General features: G+C 45.4%; 1 protein-coding gene across 2 annotated transcripts; it reads left to right on the plus strand.

The window, feature by feature from the left end:
* Positions 1-3,137: 3,137 nt before the first annotated feature.
* SLC25A43 (solute carrier family 25 member 43) lies at positions 3,138-21,521 on the plus strand (the record flags this gene model as incomplete). 2 transcript variants are annotated; one of them, XM_084269042.1, is made up of 5 exons in its annotated part: positions 3,138-3,409; positions 6,322-6,563; positions 7,534-7,706; positions 18,879-19,013; positions 20,109-21,521. In XM_084269042.1, the coding sequence occupies 5 exons, from the start codon at positions 3,138-3,140 to the stop codon at positions 20,310-20,312; spliced, it is 1,026 nt and encodes a 341-aa protein (XP_084125168.1). In that variant the 3' UTR covers positions 20,313-21,521. The 2 variants fall into 2 exon arrangements, with proteins under 2 accessions (XP_084125168.1, XP_084125169.1); XM_084269043.1 differs by lacking the exon at positions 18,879-19,013.
* Positions 21,522-21,605: the final 84 nt, after the last annotated feature.

Consider the following 21,605-nt stretch of genomic DNA (forward strand, 5'->3'; position numbering starts at 1 on the left):
TACATTAATGACTGCTTGGAAACTGAAGAATTCCAACTGTAAAAGGGTGATTATTTCTTCCAGGGGTTTTGTCTTTCTTGCATGTCAGCACAAGACAAATCTCAGCTTAAGATTCTTCTTGAACACAGTTTTTTTCCATCCAGTCTTCTGTCCTGGTTTTTAGCTGGTATAAAGTTAATTTTCACCAGGAGCTGGAAGGGGACACAGTCAGGACAGCTGGCCCAAACTAGCCAAAGGGATGTTCCATACCCTGACATCATGCTCACTATAGAAAGGGGGAGCTGGCAGGAGGGGAGGAGTCACTGTTTTCGATGAGCTGTGTGACAGGCTCCAGGCAGTGAGCAAATTGCATGGTGCATCACCCACTTTGTCTATTCTTTTCTAAGTATTGTTGTTATTTCCCTCTCCTTTTGCTGTCCTAGTAAACTGTCCATATCCCAACCCAGGGATTTTACCTTTTTCTTCTGATTCTCCTCCCCACCCCACTGGTGAGGGAGGAGTGAGTGAGCTGTGGTACTTAGTTGCTGGCTGGGGCTAAACCATGACAACTTCCTATTTCCATTGCTCATTTTTGGTCAAGTTTTTCCATCATATTCTGGCTGATCAAATGCATCAGCAGATGACCTCATCCTTCCACAGCACAATGTAATCAATGGAGAAGATGGTGGTTGGCTGTTCGGGTGTTTTCTCCCTTGTAAAAGGGACCTGCCAAAAATAAAACCAGTCATTAAAAAAAAAAAAAGAAAGAAAGAAAAAAGAAAAGCTACTCTGCCATGTCCAGGACATCTCTTTTCTGAAAATGCAAAGGTGAGAACTTTTTCAATCAGTTCTGTTTGAGATATGGCTCAATTTATTCAGTTCTCTTCTCCTGCATGTCTGCTTGCTTGTAAAGCTCGGTGTAGTGTCTAAAGTAGTACTATCTTCATGCTTCAAGACAGTTACACATACAGGACTCTTCTAATCAGCTGACAGCATGTTTTCCTTCAACATGGCCCTTAAATCAGCATTGTTCTTCTACTGTTGCCTTGTTCTGAGTAATTCCTTGTTTACCCAGAGCCAGGCCTCTCAGAAGGGCGTCTAGATGACCCTCTCCATGTTCGAAGTCCCATCCCAATCTGTCCCCTACTGATGAATAGTCATCTCTCTCAGACACCTGGATTTCCTCATAGAAGCCTGTGTGGGACGAGAGCTGAGAGAATCCCCAGGTTACAGCTGAGGTCGTGCCACGTGTAGAGACAGTGTGTTTGAAATGTAACTGGGCTCATTTGCAAAAATTCAGAGAGTAGTCATGAGATCCTATGTCAGCCCTGCCTGACAAAGCTGTGGTTAGCTGTGAGTGCTTTTGGCAGCAGTTCCCTAGCAGGAGTGGTTCAGTGCTGCAGTCTGTGCTGTAGCTGCTGCTTACAGAGATATTTTTTTTTAAAAAATGATTATTCATAGAATCATTTTTATTGGAAAAGGCCTTTAAGATCATCGAATCTTACTACATCAGACAAGGTTTTCCTTCAGTTTCCTTTTCTTCATCAATCTGGATAATGTCACCCTCCTTACCAGACAGCTCCTTGCACTGCACTTGTCTTCCCCTCTCGACTGCTGGGCTGAAGGCAAAGGGGCATTCCTCAGGTAACGGCCTGTGACAACCACCTTACAGGCTTTTTTCACTTTGCATCAGTGGAAGCTTTTATGTGGTGCTCCTGCAGTTCTCTGTGTATATACATTATCCCTCCCTCCTTTGTCTTGGTCTGTATTTATGTCAAAATGGTGGCTTAAAAGAAATAAAAATATAGCATATAGATTGTGGTGTGGAAGGTTGAGGTCATCTGGTGATTCATTTTATCAGCCAGAACAAGCATGTTAAAACTTGACCACAAAAATGGGTACTGGCAGTGGGAAAGCACGGCGGAAAAAACCTGTGCTCAAGAAAAACCTTGAGCTGAAGTTTGTCTTGTGCTGCTGAGCAAGAAGGGCAAACCCCTAGAAGAAATATCACCCTGGTACAGTGAGATGTCTTCTGCTTCCAAGCAGTATTAATGTATAGGAAGTTTATACCCATTTATTCCTGTTTAGGATTCTTCCCTGAACTTGTATTTTCCTCTTCCTGGTGATTAAACACTTTCTTCCCACCAAAGGAACATAATGTCATAAATCGTTGAGTTCCTGGCAGCTAGAGGGAGAGATGTCTTTTAGCTTTTAATTGATTTGGGAATGCTCTATGGGATCATCGGAAGAGCTTTCTTACCAAAGGTGGGCTAAGGGGGACCTTACACTGTTTTGCTGGACGCAGTGTAAAAAGGAACTGCACGTAGACTAATTCAAGTTTCACATTTTTTATTTGATTGGCTGGGTTTTGTTGTTTGTGTTTGGTTTGTTCAGTATTACACAAAGTACAGCAGACATGCTGTTTTGGAGCAGGCCATTGCTACTGCCTCCCGCTAGCTGTTCCCTCCTCACTCGGCAGATGCTGATCACCACCTGTATCTCCGTTTCACTTTCTCCCCTCCCCGTAGCTTCTTCCCCTTTCCCCTGGTAGGGACGACAAGGCCTGAACTAAATAAACCTCCCTGGCCATATTCACTCTGTTCCTCGCTTTCAGCATCAGTGCCCAGGCCTTCAGAACCAGAGCTCGCCGGTAGGAAGCAGGAGGTCTGGCTGGGAGTGCAGAAAGTGAGCAGTAGCTAATGGATGTGTTCCATCACTGCGGAAATTTGTTTGAAGACAAAGAGGAGTGTCCCGAGTGCCCCTGGGCCGCTGCTGAGAGGGCTCTGTCAGCGGCAGGCGAGTGCACATAATGCAGTGAATGTAAACAGCGGCAGGAGCAGCGGGCTCCCCGCTGCCCAGGCTCCTGTGCGCTGACCCCCGCCGGACCAGCTGCCCGGCCTGCGGGAGCACGATGGCAGCAGAGCCGCTGGCTGCAAACCGGCCTGCTGGCTGTGCGCAGAGGCCGCGATGCGGGGCGGGGCTGCACCGTCCCGAGCAGCGCGGCACGGAACGGGGCGGGGCCTCTGTCTCGGCGGCCGAGGCTGCCGGTGCCGCCCCCCGCGCTGGCCGCGCCCCGCCGGCCCGGGCCGGGCGCGCCGCTGGGAGCCCCCGCAGTGCCGCCGCGCCGCTCCGCGGGCCGGGCCGCGCCGCGCAGGGCCATGGCCACCTGGCGGCGGGACGGCCGGGTCACCGCCCTGCAGCGGCTGGGCTGCGCCGGGCTGGCGGGCGCGCTGAGCCTCAGCCTGACGGCGCCGCTGGAGCTGCTGACGGTGCTGGCGCAGGTGGGCACCTGGCACTGCCGGCGGGGGCTGCGCGGCGCCGGGCGAAGGCTGTGCGGCGCCGAGGGCGTGCGGGCCCTCTGGAAGGGAAACCTCACCGCCTGCCTGCGCCTCTTCCCCTACAGCGCGCTGCAGCTCGCCGCCTCCCGCCGGTAAGCGAGCGGCCCCGGCCGGGACGGGGCTCCGCGGGGACGGGTGCGCGCTCCCTCCGGCCTCTCGTGTCTCAGGAGAGAGGAGGGGATGGAGAGTTGGGAGCTCAGTCCGTAGAGGCCCTGAACGCCTCTGTCTCAGCTGGCTGGCTGTGTGTCCTCCTCCCCGGGACACGTACCCTGGCTCACGGCTTCATTTATTGAGTTTATTCGGTGTGCAGCAGCCCTTAGGGCCTGGCGGTCTGTCAGCAAGTGGTTAGACAGTCATAGGTGTTCCTCAGATGATGAAGTGTTGTTAACTCTCCTCTGCACGTCCAGATTCCTGCAGAAATGAAGCTGCAAATGGGACTGGCACCTGTTCTTCACAGCCAGTTTCTTGTATGGGTTTATCTGCTTTCAAGCATTTCTGTGTCAGAGAAAATGATGTCATTATTCAAATCTTTCGCCTTACAGTGTAGCCGCTTTTATGCAGATTTGACCGGGTTTGAAGTCAGTGTGTTGCATCGCTGGTTTTAAGCTGCTATTTTCGATGATACACAGGCATTAAATGAAGGTAAACGCTGGAAGGGCCACTGCCGGTTGGACACCGTGCTGCCCGAGCTCTGCTGACCCGGGCTCCTTCCCGGGCTCTGTTTTCACTGCCAGCAGCCCTCAGCTCCGAAGGGAGTGCCTGACTGTTTGCACGCACCAGCATGTCCTGCCAGTTGGAGGGTTGGGTTTCTTCCAGGTCAGCTCTGTGCATGGTCGGAGCTTGACATTTCCGCCCAGCTGGGCCATGGGTTACTCCAGTTTGTGGGCTGTGCTGGGTGGGGAGAAGCATGGGCCCAGCCCGCGCTGGCCAATCCGGCTCGTGGCAGCTCTCGCCCGGGCTGACGCTGTGCAGCCTGCTGGGGTTTGTCATACATCTGGCTGAGCAAGAGTCATCCTCCCAGCTCTGCCAGCGCCTCTCAGGAAGCGATGGGCTGAGCAACCCTGGAGCAGCTTTGTTGTGTCCTGCACGCCATGGTCAAACAAGGGGAAGGATATCAGGAGCGGCATGGCAGAAACAGTAATTGAAATGTAATTTAAACAGCAGTTTAAACTGCTTTTCCCAGAAAAGGTAGTGTGTTGCACCTGTATGAACCAGTTGATTTCAAGCAAAATAACTTCATTGTGCCACTGGAACCGGCGTATTCTCTTTGCAAGGCTGTAGCCTGTCTCTGGTTTGCACTGGGTGTTCTTCTGAAGTGGAAGTAGGCTACCAGGAAATGAAATAAAGGCTGCCTCCTTGATAAATTATTTGGGGGTTTTTAATTATATTTTCTAGTGGGAGAATGATGTATGCAAAGGCAAAAATGAGAGGAATGTTCCATGCTATCTGAAGTAAATAGTAATGCCTGCTGCAGAAGGACCGGGGCTGAGGTGGGTGGGCAGCCCCAGGAATGGCTCTGTGGGGGGAGCTGGCTGGGAAGGAGGGGGTTAAGCTCACTGCATCCCGTCCGTGGTTACTGTGCACAAACCACATCTTGCCCTGGAAGTTTTAAATATTGTCTGGGTGGAGCCTAGAGACACCCCACCACCCTCCCCACACATCTGTGCACGCACAGGAAAATCAGGCTGTGTTGCTTTAGGGACTGTAGGAGGCACGCAGGAGAAAAAATGATGCCCTTTTGCTCCTGCTTGCCTGGCCTTTCTGCTCTGGGCTCTTCAGGGCACAAGACAAGTAGATGCAGGGAGCTGTCTTGTAGTAGAAAATGCACATTCATGCAAAAACACCATCAACAGAGCAAGCAGTGACTTGTAAACATTTTAATACCCTTTTATTCTCGACATGGTAACGCCATATTTAGGCAGTTTAGTTCGTTTAGAATAATAAGTTTCTTTTCCTCCAGCTAAGATTATCTTCTTAATTCTTTTTACTTCTTTCTTGTTACTGCCATGACACATCTCGCTGATGTAGGAGTGCCCTGTGTGCAGAGGAAAGTCCTTCTGTGCATCACAAGCGTGCCAGTTGTAGGTCAGCTTTTAAAATTCTGTTCTCCAATTTCAAAATTTCAAATTTTGACTTATCCTCATGAGCATAAGAGTGCCTCTATGTAGGTCTTCTCTGGAGAGGTATCCCTGCGGACCTTTCTGTCCTGACACAAGCAACAGAGGAAGGTGCAGTTGTTCTCAGAAGGCCTGTGATGATGTTATCTACCTGTTTCTTCTATGATAACTTTGGGTGGGTCGGAGCAATGTCTCTGACTGGTGATCGGATAACTGCTCACAGACATGTCTTAGGTCGTGGTGTTTTTCATCTTGTATAGGGAGAAATATCAATGAGGTGGTCAAAACTTACTTTAAAAGTCTCTTGCAAAGCAAATAAGTAAATTGTTTCAACAGCTGGTCTGCCTGTGAAGACTTTTCCATTGTTGAACTGGTGCCCTGTTCCTCCAGCACATTACCACAACTGAAGCGAAGCGAGTTTAGTCTCTGCTGGGAACAAGCTGCCTCTCAAAAAGCTTCTTCAGATGCTGGGAGTATTTTAGCTCAGTAACACTACATTCAAAGCAAATTGTGTTTGTAGAGGTACATATCCCAGTCCCTGGCTTAGCTGTTAACTGTAACTTTTTTGCATTTCTACACTTGTTTGCAGAGTGATTTCATCCAACATCTCTTTGGGCTCTTAGGTGTGGTTTTTGGACTCTGCTCGTGTTTGCCCATTCACATGCTCTGTTTTGCAGAGGTTCTGATGCCTGTGTATCTCTGATACTTGTGAACCTCTGCATATATGTTGTAAAGCCTTGGATAAAATACATGTTACATTTTCAACGTGTGTTGCTGAAGGGGCTTGTGAGCAGAAGGAAAATCACATGGAGAATAATCTGCCTTAATGTTTTTCATGCTTCACCCGTACTGTCATTAACAGTACCTCTCTCCTGTCTTTGCACTAGACTTGTTATCCTTTTCACGGATGAGTTGGGTCACATTTCCCACTGGAGAGCCATCATGGCAGGAAGCCTGGCTGGCATGGTTGCGACCGTTGCGACTTACCCCACTGACGTGATTAAAACACGGCTCATTGTGCAGAACCGGCTGGAACCATCTTACCAAGGAATTCTTCATGCTTTTTACAAAATTTATCACCAGGAAGGACTCCTTGCACTCTACCGGGGTGTTTCACCAGCTATATTAGGTACAGTGATAAAGGAGGGGAAAAAAATGACCTCATTGCATGTTGTTTTTGCAGCGTTGTTTACACAGCGTGCTCGCTTGCTTGCCTGATTGCAAAAGGAAGTAGTGATGTTGTTCTGTGGAGGGTGTGTAGACTTACAAGGCATGACAATACTGCTTACTGATTATGTCTGCTGCAGCTTTATTGCTTTGAATTATGGCCAAGTGTGTAGTGTTTTATGTATGTTTAAGTGCTCAACAAAGCACTCTGCCTTATTGTATAGACATTCTACTTGTGCTCAGATGCAAGATTTCCACCATTTAACTTAAAAACAAAATTATATATACACACACACAGAGTGTTTCTAATTCCTGTCTAGGTGTGAGAGTGTCTCTCTAGCTGTTCAGCGAAAACAGTGTGAGCAGTAATGTATAATGGACGTGAAAAGTGAAGATTTGTGATGCTCTCTTTACATGAAATGACTTTTAAATTATTTATTTACTCTCCATAGCTTTTCAAAATGCCATTTAACTTGCAGTCCACTTTTTTTTTCACTTTAACACTATGATGTTATAAAAAACACAAAATAATAATTGTAATCCCACTATAAAATTAATGAGAGCATGAAATGAATGAAAGAGGACAGAAGTATTGCTCATCAGCTTGACTGAAAAGGCAGCTCTCTATAGCTTCAGGGATTGGGTTGTACTGAGAAAAGAGAGAACCTGGAGAAAAAGGGCTGACCTTCCATGAGACTAAAGCAGTTTATTCTGACAACATGCACGTTTTAATATGTAAATGTAGGTGCTATCAGCACATCTGGATACTACAGTATGGGTACATAGTGGTAAACTGCTGCCTAAAAAGTAAAGTCCTTAAAAATATTCATCTGTTTTGAGCAGTGCAAGGTATAAACTGGCATCTTTCTAGGTTACATGATGAGCAGCATACAGTGTGTCAATATAAACCTTCTGCCTGGTTTGCTTTCTAGGTGCTGTCCCATTTTCTGCGGGCTCATTCTTTGTTTACATCAACCTGGACAAAATCTGGCAAGAACCCATAGCTCATTTCACTCCTCTTCAGAACTTCCTCAATGGCTGCGTGGCAGCGGCTGTGGCACAGACACTTTCTTTCCCCTTCGAGACTGTCAAGAGGAAGATGCAGGTACAGAGCGTTCCTGTTACTAGGACTTTGTTACAGGTGCTTGTGGCAGGAGCTTGGGACAAAGCTATGTAGATGATCATGAATGCCACTTGTTTCCCTTACCAGTAAGCTACAGAGGCTTTGGTTTAGGTTGGGTGGGTTTAAGTCTGAAAATTATTGTGAAAAGCGTGTTTTTAAGTAAAACTGTGTGTGTTTAAGGTGTGTTCAAGTACCACTGTGGAATATAGGTTTACTCTCAAAGTCTGTGTCTTTAGTTTTATTTCTTTTCTTTTTCATAGCAATTCCATCAAATTCCCACAGTTCAGAACTGACCTTCTGTCCAGTACAGGCGTTCAGTCCCCCTGTGGTAGGCAGGATGAATGAGATCCGTGTCATTTTCAGAGCCTGCATGGCTGTCATTTATGCCTGACCTACGTACTGGCAACCACAAGAGACTTGCACAGCAGGTGTTGTCTGAAGGGCCAGGACTATCCTTGTTCTTATTTCTGACTGCTCTGGTTAGCAAGTGACTTCTCAGTTGTTGGTGCTGCTGTTTTGCTGGACCATCAACACCATAAGAGTTACTATATCAAGTAACTATTTCATTTTATATTATCTTGCTGATCCTTTTGCCTGAAAGTTTAGTCATAATGACTTAAAACAAACAGAAACCCACAAAGTGACAACCCCTCCCAACCTTCCATCTCACTGACATAATTCATTTCATTATGTCAACTTTTCAGTAGAACTTCATCAGCAGAGGGACAGTGAGTAGCTCTCATCATCTGGTGGCTCTCTGGTTGTGGCATTTGGGTCGGTTCTTTCAGCCCAGTTCATAGGACTGCAGATTTATGGAAACCTTTTGTGATCTTACCAGAAGAGTGGTCACTTGGTGTGGCAGCATCCCCTTCCCCCTCCTCAGGTGATAGTCTGGGTGATAAATCACAAGGTACGGGGAGGTCAGTGAAACTGTGAGTTCCCCTCTTCTGCTGCCCAGGTTCCCTTTTTCAGACAGGGCTCAGATCCAGTGGCACAGAAGCCTTTGTTTCCCTCTCTCAATCTTGTAACAGTGGACTTCAGCAGAAGTAATGTTGGTTTTTTATCAGACCAGCTCATGTAGGTGACGTGTCCAGAGGTCGGGCTTTAAGCTGAGGCCTTTCATCTAGTACCTCATAAAAAGTTTCAGGTGAGAAAGAAATTCTGAGCATGAAAACTTGATCATTTTTTCCACATGTATCAGAGGGTCTAAGAAAAGCAATTACTCCTTAAAAGTCCTTTTTTGCTTTGTATCCTTAGGCTCACAGCAGTGCTGTTGCCCTAAAGAATAAAGACATTTACCATGCTGCTTCCCTTTTAATATTTTCTGTCGATACATCAGTTACCTGCACATTGTTTTTGTAATCAGTTCAGAAGTACCTTTCTGTTGTAACTGGTTTCTGTGTCAAGCTTTGTCTTGACAGGCAAGTAGGGAAGTGGAACAGGTCCATCTTTCACGTTCCTGCCACTAGGCTGTACTCTTCCACCAAAGGGATGCTTCAAACTTCTGATTGGCAGTTCCAGAAAGAAGGGAGCTGGATTTATTGCCTAAATATGTAGGAAGTGGATAAGCTAAAAATACTTTGGGTGGAAAAAAAGACTCAAAAAGACAGAGAGGTTTTTTTTCTACATAGATGTGTTGCATCAACTGATTAGTGATTTTTCCAAGCTTTGAGGAGCACCTCCTGTTCAGGGATTTGTTCTGAAGGCATGGGAAAAGGAAAAGGTGTTTTAAGAAATAGTTGCCTGGATGTGAAAGCCCATAATTCATTTGGTACTGGAAATTACATAAGTCACAGAGGTTTTTCCAGAAGAGAGACCTGTTGAAAATCATACCCAAGCTGCAACTGAGAGCTCACTGGAACTCATGGAAGGTCAGCCAAGAGTTTGTTTTTCACAGTTAGCACCAGGGTATGGCCCAGCCTGGTCAGTTCACAGGGTGGTGGTCAGAAATGTCTAGGACAGAAGAGTTGTCTTTCCCCCTGGACAGAGGGAGAATAAAGAAGGGGAGAACAGAGCTTCAAGACATTTTAGTGTTCTGTAGAAAACAGGGGAGCAAATAATTCTGATCACAGTTTTTCTCAGACATTGTATTCCGATCAGCCTCTGCTGAGTGATTTACCTTTCCAGTGATAAAAAGGGAGAGGGGTGTACCAGCTCCCCAGGGGTCTGGTGAGAGTGCTCTGCTGTGTGAGTGGGGAAATGCTGGTTTGGTTGTGAGGCTGCAAACACTGGTGTTGCATGTGAAGAGGAACCCAGCACATTGCAGAGGTCAGTATCAGACGCCTCTTCCATCCTTCTGTCCCACTGATCTGACAGGTGGAGGTAGCATATTCCCAAAGACTTTCCCAGTGAAGCTGTTGATGATGGAGAACAAGGGAGTCATAAGGCCGACTCAGGAGCTTCAAAAACTGAGAAGTTAGGACACAAGACTTCTCTGATTCTGGGATGGAGTATAATCCTGAGACCAGAACATCCAGTTCGGGTCTTTATCTGACATTGCTGGGCAGTCGGAAGAGTTACCTCCATCCATCTCCTCATCTAGACAAAGCTTGAATTGTTTGCACAGACTAGAAAACAAATTTTGCTAGGGGAGGAAGGATAAGGTGCTATTTTTAATCCCAGTTGTAATAATTGTGCTTCCCCCTTTCTCATTTTACATGTCTGAATCCTACACTTCTGATGTCAGCAGCTTCTGTCACTGATGTGTGTGGGAGTAGGAGAGGACTGTCAGTGAGCAGTTCTTCCTCTTTGGTGATGATTTATGATGCCAGATTTGCTCTGTAACCATGGCTTCTTCCCCCTCTGCTATTAGAATGATCTTTATTGTGTTTACTTTTTTTTTTTGTTTTACAATGATGCCATGTTTACTAAATATACTTGAATGGTTTTCTTAAAATAAATGTTAATTAATATGAGTGAGTCTTACTGAACATGTGAGTCCTCTTTGTTGTGCTCATCCTAATTTTATTCCTTTGTCTTCCCTTTCTCACTTTGCTCCTGATTGGCATGTTAGCGAATGAAGAGGTACTGTATGCATGTTTTGGCATGGGAATACAGCTTTTGTTGTGCATCTGTAGAAGGGGGTTAGTGAAGGAGAAGGTTGTTCAAAGGGATGTTCTATATGGAGTGCTTTCCTGACTCACTCATGTATCAGTTTCTGAAGATAAACTGATCCTTTTACCCTTCTGGCTGTTTCTTATTCTTGGCATTCCTTCCTTATCCCACAGCATCATGTTCTTTGTTAAAGCCAGTATCTAAGTGATACTCAAGTACTGCACTTTTACCTTGCAGACTTATGTAAGTGCAAGAACACTTTTTTTTTCCCTAAGCCTTGAGCAAGGAAATACCTGCAGATACACGAGTCTGGGTCTAAGGGAAGCACTGGTAATGTGTTTCTGCTTCCCCACGTTATCTTTTTGCCTATGATGACCTTCAAAGGTGCATATTGGAGTGAGCTCTGGCATTTCAGTAAGGGAAGATGAATTTAGAGCTGTTGTATGTAGTAGAGAAGTTTATTCTTAGAATGACACTGATCCCAGGCTATGTGTAGAACTGAAAATCTACAAATAGGCAAATGGTCAGTGCAAACTAATACCCAAGTTTGGCACTTCCTTCTGTGCACATGACCCTTGGAGGCAGGCTCAGATCCATACCCCTGCCTGGCACTTCCCAGCCTTCGTTCCACATTGACCAATAACTTTGGTGGTTTTGTTAGGCAGAAGGCACAAAGGTGACCCTAAAGCTTCACAGATACCCCACAGACTGTACAGTTACTCCTCACCTGCTTACATGGACAAGCTTTGCGTGGTTTGCAGAAGCTCAGTAGTGTCCCCATATTTTTCTGGTGTAATTTGTTTTAATTTCTGTGACTAAAACTTGTCTGAAACACCCCGTTGCCAGTAAATGCTACTCAGGTGCAGCTTTACTATCAAACCCTTGTAGTGTAGGAGGTATACAGCACATATTTGGTGTTGACTGCACAGCAACCTCAAGTTCTAAGGACATCTCTGCAGGGAAAACATTGTTCAGTAGTGATGTTTCTGTTTTAAAATCTAGCCTTTGAATTCCCTCTACTGCCATAAACAGGCTCCCCCATCATGGTGAGTGTAGGCCATTGCCACCCATCACCCAAGAAGTGGCTCTTTTCAGTGCCAAAAAGGAATCAGGCCTCTTGCTGCCAATAGTTCTGCAGTGTGGTTTGGGTAGGTTTTTACTCTTTGGAGCGCAGGATGCTCTGCAAACTGGGAAATCTGTTATAAATTATGTAAATGCTGGGAGTTCTTAGTAATCTGGAGATACCTAAGCAGTTGTTCCCTTTGTGAACTTCCCTGTTTGAAGTAAATGGAGTCTTGTGCCTTACTGGGACATTTCTAGTCTGCCTTCAGCTAAAGGAGATACTGAAGTCTGTCTTCAAAAGTAACGTTCTTATTTAAGTATGTATTTAAAAATAGTGCCCTAACTATGTCCCCTAAGTAAGTTCCTTGCATGGACAACCCAGTGGCTGTGTTATAAACAAAGCTCTGGAAAATAAAATGACAAATGTTCTTTAGAAAAGCATCTTCTCCCTGCTGAAATGAGGAGGCAGTGCTCCTGAGTTGTGTAAATGTGTGTAACTTGGCAAGAGTCCTCTGTCATCAGAGATGGTCAGTGGTGCTGGTATGGCAGCCCCTGAACACTCTCAAGCTGTGGTGTCCCTGCTGTTTGTGAGATCTGTGTTCTTGTCAGCTGGGAATAGGAAAGTTATTGGAGTCATGACCTGGTTTAAAAATAAGAAACCCTTTTTGGGTTGTGTGATTTGCACAACATCTCAAAAGCCTACATGCTCTGGGACTTTGTGTAGGGAGGTGGGTAAATAATGAACAGCATGGGAGCCTGAGCCATGGGAATGTTCAGGGATGGAGCCACTCAACCACACAGAGTGGCACATTTCATAGTGTGGAAGCAAATAAGGACCATTATTACTATTTTCAGCCTGATTTCTTGTGAAAGTAGGACATATATGGTTTCTAGCTCTCCTCTTGTAACTTTGGATCCTGCTCTCTGACTTCAACTAAACTCGAGAGAGGAGGTTTCAGAAACACTAACTTCCTTGGAGTTTTGTGAAACCAAGTGCACAGAGAGAGATGAAACTCCAAAAATATTTCACCTCAGGGGGAGGCTGCAGTGCAAGTTCTTAACTTTTCTTAGTGTCTGTCCCTGTGGTCTCATGCTCTTTTTCTCCTTCTTGCTAGGGTTCAGGCATCAGCCAGGACCCCATCCCTTGCATGGCACTTGAACTTGGGACCAGCCTGGCTCCTCTGATTATTAGCAAATAGGTAATAGACGTCAGATTCTGCTTTGGTAAAATCCCTTCCTTCCTTCTCTTTTTCCCTATGGCTATTGCTTTCAACTACCAGCATTTTTTATTGTTTCTTTGGTGGTGTTATAAAGGTATTTTCTACCTGTTTGCCAGAGACTGTAGCAGAATAATGTCCTGCTGCTTTGGGAAGTAGTTGGTAAATGGTTGAGACAATGCCTGTAAAAAGCTACTGAGCATAACGTGGGCTCTGCCTAATCTACCAGCCTAGATCAGCTTTTGTGCATCTGAACAAACCTCAGAAACGTTTCTCTTAGCCCCAGACTTCCACAGGAGAGAATCATCAATGCTGACTGCCTGTGAAGCTGAACTCTGAACACTGCTAGTGGAAAAACTGGATAAGAGGGGGAAAAAAAAGGTAAATCAGGAATTGGAAGCAGGTTTGGGCTGATCTAACAGTCAGGTCCGTGCCTTGTGACAGCTCGTGCTGCGTCTAGTGGTCTTTCCCTCCTCATCTGAGGAGCTGTGGTGTGATAAGCGTGTCATACTCAGGCTGAGGTGGATTACAGACAGCAGTGGCTTAGTGCTACAGCACAGTGGTCTGCTGCAGAACAGCAGGACAACAAACCTTACGCATTTGAAATGCAGGAGGTCTGAGGGAGGGCAGAATGTGGTGCACTGCTGCACACACACTGCTGCTACAGCCGTGATACTCAGCGGGGAGACAGTAATGTGTCCAGAGTGACAGCTGTAGCTGCTACCCCCAGCATGAATACTGCCTTATCCGTTTGCCTGTGCGTAGAGTGATGTGCCTGTGACATGTAAGGTGATTAAGTATGCAAAATACTCCATAAACAGGACCTAAACCATCACAGATGCTCTCTTTTGTATCTGATTTATTTTGATTTGGTGGTGTTCTTTCATCCACACAAGGCCCATGGAAATACTTCCTCTGTAAAGCCCCAGTTCTGTAAAACATTAATTTTCTCCTCGTTTCCAATACAGCCATCAGGAGATGCATTAGTGCATTAGAACTCACATTAGTTTGCCTAAAGGCTTGCAGCATTATATACATCAGTGCTAAAGTGCATGAAAGTGACTCACCTGCTTGTCAGGATTGAGCTGAACTGTCAGGAGGCATTTGGTAAACCACCCAGAGGTGTCTGTGTGAGAGGTTTGCGCTGCCTTGAGGAGAAAGACCCCTTTACTCCCTATCAAAGATCTATCTCCCACTGGCAGGTGTTACAGGCAGGGCAAGGTTAGGTTCCATAGCAAAGGAGGGATTCTGCAACAAACCTCGGGGTACAACAGTTCTGGTGATGATGGATTTCAAACTAGGAACTGAGCTTCTGAGAAGCAGTAAACTGCTGTTCACTCCATGCTGTTGATCTCAGAAGTGCAAGGTGATTTGGCCCCAGTTCAGGTTACAGAGGGAAGGACAACATGTTCCTAGAGTGCAGAAAGCTGGAAGTCAGCAGCTCTGCTGCGCTGTGCTGGAACTGATTGCCTCGATAGCTTGTCATCATTCCCTTCTGACGTGCCTGCATGCCTTCAGTGGACTTTGCCCAGGGGTAAGTCAGCACTACCAAACCACTGATTCTGAAAGGACTGAGTAAGGCTGTCCTCCAGGAGAAGGGATTGATGAAGCCCAGACAATGCATGTCTTTCCCCTCAGCATTAACACTTACTTACATTCTCGTTTGAGTGGAATGAAATGTTCTTTCAAGCTTTCAGCCTTCTCCTGGGTGAAATTTCATTTCACTGTGGTGGTGTTAGCTTGAAGGAAAACTGCAATTATTTGTCCTTGAGTTTCCTTTGAGCTACAGTTATGCTTGCCTGTTGCATGTGTCCTTATTAACCCAGGCTGCAAAGACTTCTTATTTTAGCTTCCAGATTAAGAGCACGAACTCTTCAGCTGTGTTTTAAAGTGCTCTGCTGTGATTTTTTTTTTAATTGATCAGAAGTGTAAGACACCTGAATCTCTTGAAAATACACAAAAAAAGCAATTTCACTGTATCTACCATCAGGATAGCATACTATCTATGGCAGTTGTTTGCTGTTAGTTGATCTGTGCCAACTGTACTGTATACTCAAAAATAAATAGCAAACTTTTATACCAAAAACCTTTATGAACAGGGAAGGGAGGAAAAAAAGTACATGAATTGAGAGGGCAGTATTTCCCAAGAGGCATATACAATACATGTAAATTCAGGTAACAAATACTAGAGTTTTGCCATGACACTTCACCCTTATTTAAATATCTATATAAAAAACGTGAGTGCAGGTGTGTGTGGGGGGTTATACCTCTCTCTTGGGTTTAGATGATTAGAACAGGGTGTGGATGTTGGGGATGCAGCACAGTGACGTAGTAGCCTTGGTGGCCTTTGGATCCCAAAGGTCTGTGTTTGAGGGAGAAGGTGGAGCCAATTCTGCATTTGATGTGCTTTAATCATTTAGAGAGCCCATTGTCCATCAGAGGCAGAAAGATTAGCATCTTAGCCCTGCTAGGACAATGACTAACAGCTTGGCGCTCTGTTATCAGCACAGGGAGCTGTACTGGATCTCAGCCTTCTGCAGTATGAAACAGTCCTGACTGAGGGGGAAGGAGGCTTTTAAAAACGTTTGGAACAAAGGGGTTTCCATGCAGCAGCCATAGTGTCAGGGGGTGTGAAGAGAAAGGAGTTGAAGCTGCTTTGGGGTGCGTAGTGTGAAACGCCTGATGTCTTTGGCAGGAGGTGAGCTGTTTGGTTTCTATGCCATGGAAGGGTTCTGCAGAAAGGTAGAGAAACTAGTTTGATCTGTTTGGTTGCTTCCATTTTCTGGCTCCAGTGCCTTAGGGCACTTGCAAGACTTGCACTGCTGTAGACATGCTGAGATGACGCAGAACCACCCGAAACCCACAGCTATTTTGTTTCATTAAAACAGTGCCAGTTGAAACACCTTCCTATTATTTTTCCCTGTTACTAGTGCACTTTAACTTTGTTTAGTTGTGTTCCAAAATACAGACATTTTAACCACACACTGATACCAGTTTTAGGTTCCCTTTGGCAGTAGGTGATCCTGAGATTCTATGGACAACTGTGATTTAAATGCTGTGTCTAGAGTCCTAGAAACACACTGCCCCTGTACATTGGAAAGGCTGGCAAAGCATGCTTCACCCACAGGCTGAACTCTTGAAAATGGCTGTAACCACACTGAATGTTACTATAAATAATCTTTAGTAAATCTCTTTAAGAGGTCAGTGCCTGTGAGCAATTAGAAATCTGTGAGCCTGACTTGCTTGTTCCTTTTTAACTATTTTCTGGGTGTGTTTGCTGCATGCAAGCTGCAGTGTGCTTGTTGCTGGCCTTGGTGGTGCAGGCAGTCCTGGAATCAAACCCGTTGCTATGTGCCTTCGCTCTGTGTACAGTAATGAAGGGGATTAAGTCAAACTCATACAGTTAATTCTGGTGTATCCCTCTTTGCTGCCTATAGCTTCCTTTACCAAAAATGTTTGTGGAAGCTGGCTGACAGTCCAGAAAGCATTTTGAATCCAGCACTCCTATGACTGCTGATTTGTTTTTAAGGATGCTTATGTCCTTTGGATGCTCTTCTGAGCATCCATGGTGCTAATATCACTGTTCTTATTGGAACTCCTCCTTGAAACATGAGAGTCTTTGTGCAGGAGCTTCTCAAGCACTGTGGATTAAGGCTTGGAAAGTTATTTCTCTCTTTCTTACTGTTGGATTTAGCTATTGCTTTTTAAACCCTTACACTCCCTAAGTAACCAGAGCCAAGCACACAGATGAGCTTCCTTGTAGCAAATGATTGTAAGTGAACATGCACATGACCCTTGGTTACCAGACTAGCTCCGTTACCTTGAACTACCTGCAAGGGCAAGGCTGGTAATACTGTAAAATCACAGGAGTTGAACTCCATAACATCTGCCTCTGAGTCCCAAAACAGGAAGCTGTGGGGGCTTGCACCACAGTTAGCAAATAACAGAAGCAGCTGTAGAGTTAGCAAGGCCAGTGTAGACAGAAAGGGGATGATGAATTAGAATAGCTGAAATACTTTCTCCCCTGAAAATGTGATCCCACTTACAAGTCAGGTACACTGTAAAGAAGGTTCAGAGAGAAGCAAATGCTTTGGTTCTCTCCTCCTTAAAGTGTAAGACTGTGAATTAAATCCTCAGCCCTACTTGTGTCTGGGGTAAAAAAGCCAGGGCTTGATAAAGGGCATGGAGAAGATAACAAATCAGGATATGATGGAAACCTGTTGCCTTCTTTCTCAGTGCAGACAGCTGCTTTCCCAAAGCTGTGTCAAAAGGAAACAGTATGGTTTTATCTGTTACCTGCTGTCAGAAGTATTGCACATGCATTTCAATCACACACATAAAAGTGAAGGAGAAAGTCCCATGTGTGATTTTTTTTTTGTAGATAAAAATACTATGCAGTTACTGTGTGAAGTGCTTAGCTGGGTTTCTGTTAACTTCTAAATTTCAGCACACTTGCCAGTAGTGCAAGGAGATGCAACAGCATTAAAACTATTTGATTAGCAACTTGTCTTATATACCTGGAGCATGTGTTTTGATCTGTTTCCATTTCCAGCTAAGTTGCCAAGTATTTGAAATCCTATAGCTGAGGCATCTAGAAAATGTCATCACCACTTGTCAGTTTATGAGAGGCTTGTCGTAGGCTTAGCAGCTCTGAGAAGCCATAGGTTAGTCTGGCCAAGGAGGGAAAAGTGCTACACCACATGGTGTTTCAGATCAATGAGGGGATAATGATATCCATAATCACCAATCAGTTATAGCATCATAGAATCCCAGACCACCTGGTTCCAACCCTCCCTGCCGTGGGAAGGGACACCCTCCACTAGCCCAGGGTGCCCAAAGCCCCATCCAACCTGGCCTTGAATACTGCCAGGGATCCAGGGGCTTCTCTGGGCATCCTGTGCCTCACCACAAGTCATCAGCCTGTGTCCTGGGATCCCCACACACTCCTGACTGAGAAGTGTCACTTGCCATGTGTTTGAGTGAAACCCTCATTTGCCAATGCAAAATAAACCCATGGCTGCATGTGCACAGATGGATGAGGATGGGATTATTCAAAGTCAGGTTATCCTGTCTGTGCTGACACAGGAGGGGATTAATGAAGGAAGGATTTTGCTGTTAAAAATGACTCACTACACATCCTCCCTGTGAGCAGACACTGCGGCTGGAAACGTAGCTGGAGCCCTGCAGGATGCTCCCAAGCAAACTAATCGGTCTGGATCCACTGAGCACATAGCAAAGATAAGGGAGCATGGGCACCAGCTGCACACCTAGAGTCCTTGGTGGGCTGGTACAGCCTGGGCTGAAGCTTCTGTTTGTTCTTTCTGCTGTCCTGTCGCTACTCAACCTGTAGTTCACCCTTCTCATGGCAGTGTGGACACAGCCTCGGCAGCCGCTCGGGACAGCGCTTTCTTCTGCTGTGATGGGAGTGTGGCTCCAGCCCCAGGCTTCCCCCTCACAGGTGGTGTGAAATACGGCTCCCCAGACCTGAGCAGCAGGCAGATGTGAGGCTGATGGTTATGCAGCTCTGCTTCAGGTGGTTTGTCTCCCTAAGGGTGGGATCTACTTGTAGTGGTGACCTGGCACAGAAGGAAGTGCTGTGTGAAGTGACTGCTTTCCCTATCAGAGAATGAATTCTGGCCCTTCTTAGTTTGCATTTCAAGGCAAAATAGCTGATTATTTTGGATTGGTGGAAGAATCCATAACATTCTCTTGAAACTTGGCATTAAGTGTTCCTTATCTACCAGAATAGAGAGAATAATCATCTTTCATTACTTTGGTTTTCTTTTGCTTGCTCTAAATCCCCCGGGTGTCTCTCGAACAGGCTCAGAGTCCTTGGCTTCCGCACTACGGAGCAGTTGATGTCCATTTTACGGGCATGGCTGACTGCTTCCGGCAGACTGTGAGGAACAAAGGTGTGCTTGGACTTTGGAGTGGACTCACACCCAGTCTGCTCAAGGTGAGGTTTTGCTTTCATCCCAATCAAAGACTATCCTGAAGTAACCAAGACACACGTTTGGACAGTTGGGGTTATAACACTAAGGACATGCCTTCGTACTCATTAGCACCTTGTAGATGACAGGAGTCCGTGACAGAACAGATAGGACCTCAGGCAGGTTATAAACCAGCTTTGGAACTTGGGTTGTTCATATTTCCCCAGATGTGAGCTTGGCTTCTAGACGTCGCTACGTTCAAGTTCATTTGAATGTCCTCAGAGAAGGGAGTGCTGCTAACACACCAGCCAGGGTATGGATGTGGGATTGCAAGTAATCCAGTTACGACAGCTAAACAAGTTCTACTTCTAATCTGAGCTCCAGTCATTTGACATGTTGTACTGAGCTGCAATGAAAATTGTGCTTGTGTAAGCCAGTTCCACAGAAGTCTGAAGCAGTACTTCCAGCCCGTGGTTTGCAACAAGCTAGGTGTGCATGAGTGTCAGTTACTGCAGCTCTTGCCCTGCTGAGAGCATGAAATACAGCACAGTAGCTTAAACAGAAAGTAATTAGTTTACATAAATACATTTTATGGTGCTTTGGTAAAAATTACCTGTGTGGAGTACTGCAGGTCAGCTAATGAGTGGTAATTGAGTGACAGCATGATTGATTGCAGCAGCCTGCCTCTGTCTGGCCCTGCCTTGGTGGGTATAAAGCCCTGGGTGTATCAGCACCAGAGCTGCTGATGCTGCATGGGGCAAAAGCAGGCAATTGTTCAGTCACACTGCTATACGTAGGATAAATCCCTCTTTCCTTACTGGGACTTGCCGATGTTGCTTAGGATGTGCTTAGGGATTTGACAAGTTGTGGTATCTACAGGCTAGCAACAGACCTTGCTACCTACAGTACTGTTAAAATAATAAACTGGTACTTCTAGCATGCTGCAGGTGCCAGCCTAATTTGAGGTGAGACTCTGATTTTAGATACATGAGCACAGCTCCATTAGCAGATCAGATCTGAACTCCTGGAAGCTTCCTTTTTCAAAACATCTAAGCTAAGAATACTACTCCTGAATCTAACATACCTCTTTTTTAATGTTGCTTTCTTTTTTATTCTCTCAGATTGTCCCTTACTACGGTGTTATGTTCAGCACCTTTGAGTTCTGCAAGCGGGTCTGCCTGTACAGAAACGGTTATATCGAGTCTCCTTTAAATTACAAGCTAACTCCTGGGGTGGACCAGAGTTTACAGCCACAAGAACTGAGAGAATTAAAGCTCCTCCGAAGGGAAAACTTTGAGCCAAGGAAATCAGCTCTTGAAAACTAACATCAGAGTGCCCACTGCAGATATACACAATGCCTTCCTTCAGGAGCTTTGCAAGAAGGACATGCTGAAGTACAGGTACAGCGTCTCATCAGGTTGCATGGGTTTTGTACTGAGACACCAGTGCCAGAGGAGAATGAATCTTGTGTCTCTTCCTGAATGGATACAAACAGTGTGAATGTCAAGCGTGTACTGAAGAGGAGAGATGCAACTAGTTTGAAAACACTTTGCTGTTGGAACTTGAAATGACGTTATTCTAGGTGCTTTTCAACTGCTGAATAGCCATCTTGAGATAAAACCACTTGCAGAGGGGCGAGAGAACTGAGAGTAGAAATTATTTCTTAAAAAATACTAAGAACATTCAAATGGGGTTTTCTTTAAGTAGTCAGAGATACCAAGTCAGCCAAAAATGCTCAACAGTCTAGAATACATACAACATGCAAGAACTCCTACTGAAATCTTGTTTTTAGTGATACTGTGTGGACGTGGCATTCTGCAGGTAGAGAATTAACCCCAGTTCAGACGTCACACTCCGTAATCCACTCTTCAGTTTTTGAGACTTACTTGAGAATAATAGTTTTATATGAGTCTTCAACACAAAGATGCAAATGTGCTGCTGCAACTGTGCTTGTGCTTAGAGAGAAACTAACTGTGCAAAATGAACTGTAATACACTGGAATGACAATCTTGCAAATTTAAGCCCGTGCTAGAAAACCTCTCCCCCTTTCTCCTGTGGTGGTACTGCATGTACACAAATTATTTCAGTTTTCCTCAGGTTCTCTGAACTGAAATACTTCCTGAAAATGCCATTCTTAAATGTGTTTGGTATTTCAGAGCCACAAGCCTTACAAAGTTGTTTCGATACTCTTAAAGCTGTATTTTTATATCAGACTACTTTTTTGCAGTGCAGGTGGTAATGCTGAGACTCAGTTGAGATGTATGCACAAGGGGATGTGACTTGCAAGCACGTTGGTGAGGAATGGATTTCTAAAGAGTACCCTTGCCTTGCCCAAGCACACCTCTGTTTATTACTAGATTTCTATTTTAAATGGATTTCAAGATTAAGTGAAGGGTGCATATTAATGTCTGATCAGCTCTTCAAACCTGGTAAGGGTCAAGTGAGTCAAAAAGTTACCTTCAATTTGTTTTTAATAACACCTTTGTATCGTGATGTATGTACTCCTACAACCTATAAATCACTCACTAACCTTTTATCAGCCCGGCCTCTACATTGTGTAACCACCTCTGTGCATAAGAAACCCCCCAAAAGGAAGCACTGGGGTATCTCGGACAGCA

This window comes from Gallinula chloropus (genome assembly GCF_964237585.1).
Source record: "Gallinula chloropus genome assembly, chromosome: 11".
Classification (NCBI taxonomy): domain Eukaryota; kingdom Metazoa; phylum Chordata; class Aves; order Gruiformes; family Rallidae; genus Gallinula; species Gallinula chloropus.